The sequence below is a fragment of the Mesitornis unicolor genome, unplaced genomic scaffold (assembly GCF_000695765.1).
Source record: "Mesitornis unicolor isolate BGI_N332 unplaced genomic scaffold, ASM69576v1 scaffold37056, whole genome shotgun sequence".
Classification (NCBI taxonomy): Eukaryota; Metazoa; Chordata; class Aves; order Mesitornithiformes; family Mesitornithidae; genus Mesitornis; species Mesitornis unicolor.
The window spans coordinates 1-429 of NW_010193613.1; the positions used below are offsets into that span (position 1 = coordinate 1).

At 62.9% G+C, this 429-nt stretch overlaps 1 protein-coding gene across 1 annotated transcript in view; it reads left to right on the top strand.

The window, feature by feature from the left end:
• Positions 1 to 87: 87 nt before the first annotated feature.
• LOC104543026 (zinc finger protein 776-like) overlaps positions 88 to 429 on the top strand; it is a gene marked incomplete at its 5' end in the record, with an annotated part of 596 nt that continues 254 nt past the window's right edge. Inside the window, one exon of the mRNA XM_010187517.1 lies at positions 88 to 419. Within this exon, the coding sequence (XP_010185819.1) occupies positions 88 to 419 (332 nt within the window). The remainder of the gene's footprint in view (positions 420 to 429) is intronic.

The window sequence follows — 429 nt, forward strand, 5'->3', positions numbered from 1 at the left end:
AGCGGCAGTTCCTCCTGCCCCAGCGCAGCCACACGCGCCGCGGCGTCGGGGTCCCGCGGCGCCCCGAGCACGGCTTGAAACCCCAAGCGCGTCAACCTCCCCCCGGGAAACCTTACAAGTGTTCGGAGTGCGAGAGCAGCTTCAGCCACAAGTCGAGCCTCAGCAAACACCAGATCACCCACGTCGGCGAGCGGCCTTTTACCTGCGGCGAGTGCCGGCGCAGCTTCCGCTTGCAGATCAGCCTCATCATGCACCAGCGCATCCACGCCGGCAAAAACGAGATGGCTTTCTTGTGTCCGCAATGCGGGAAGAACTTCACCCGACCTTCCCACCTCCTTCGCCACCAGCGGACTCACACCGGCGAGCGACCTTACCAGTGCAGCCAGTGCGAGAAAACCTTCAGCGAGAAATCCAAGCTCACCAACAACT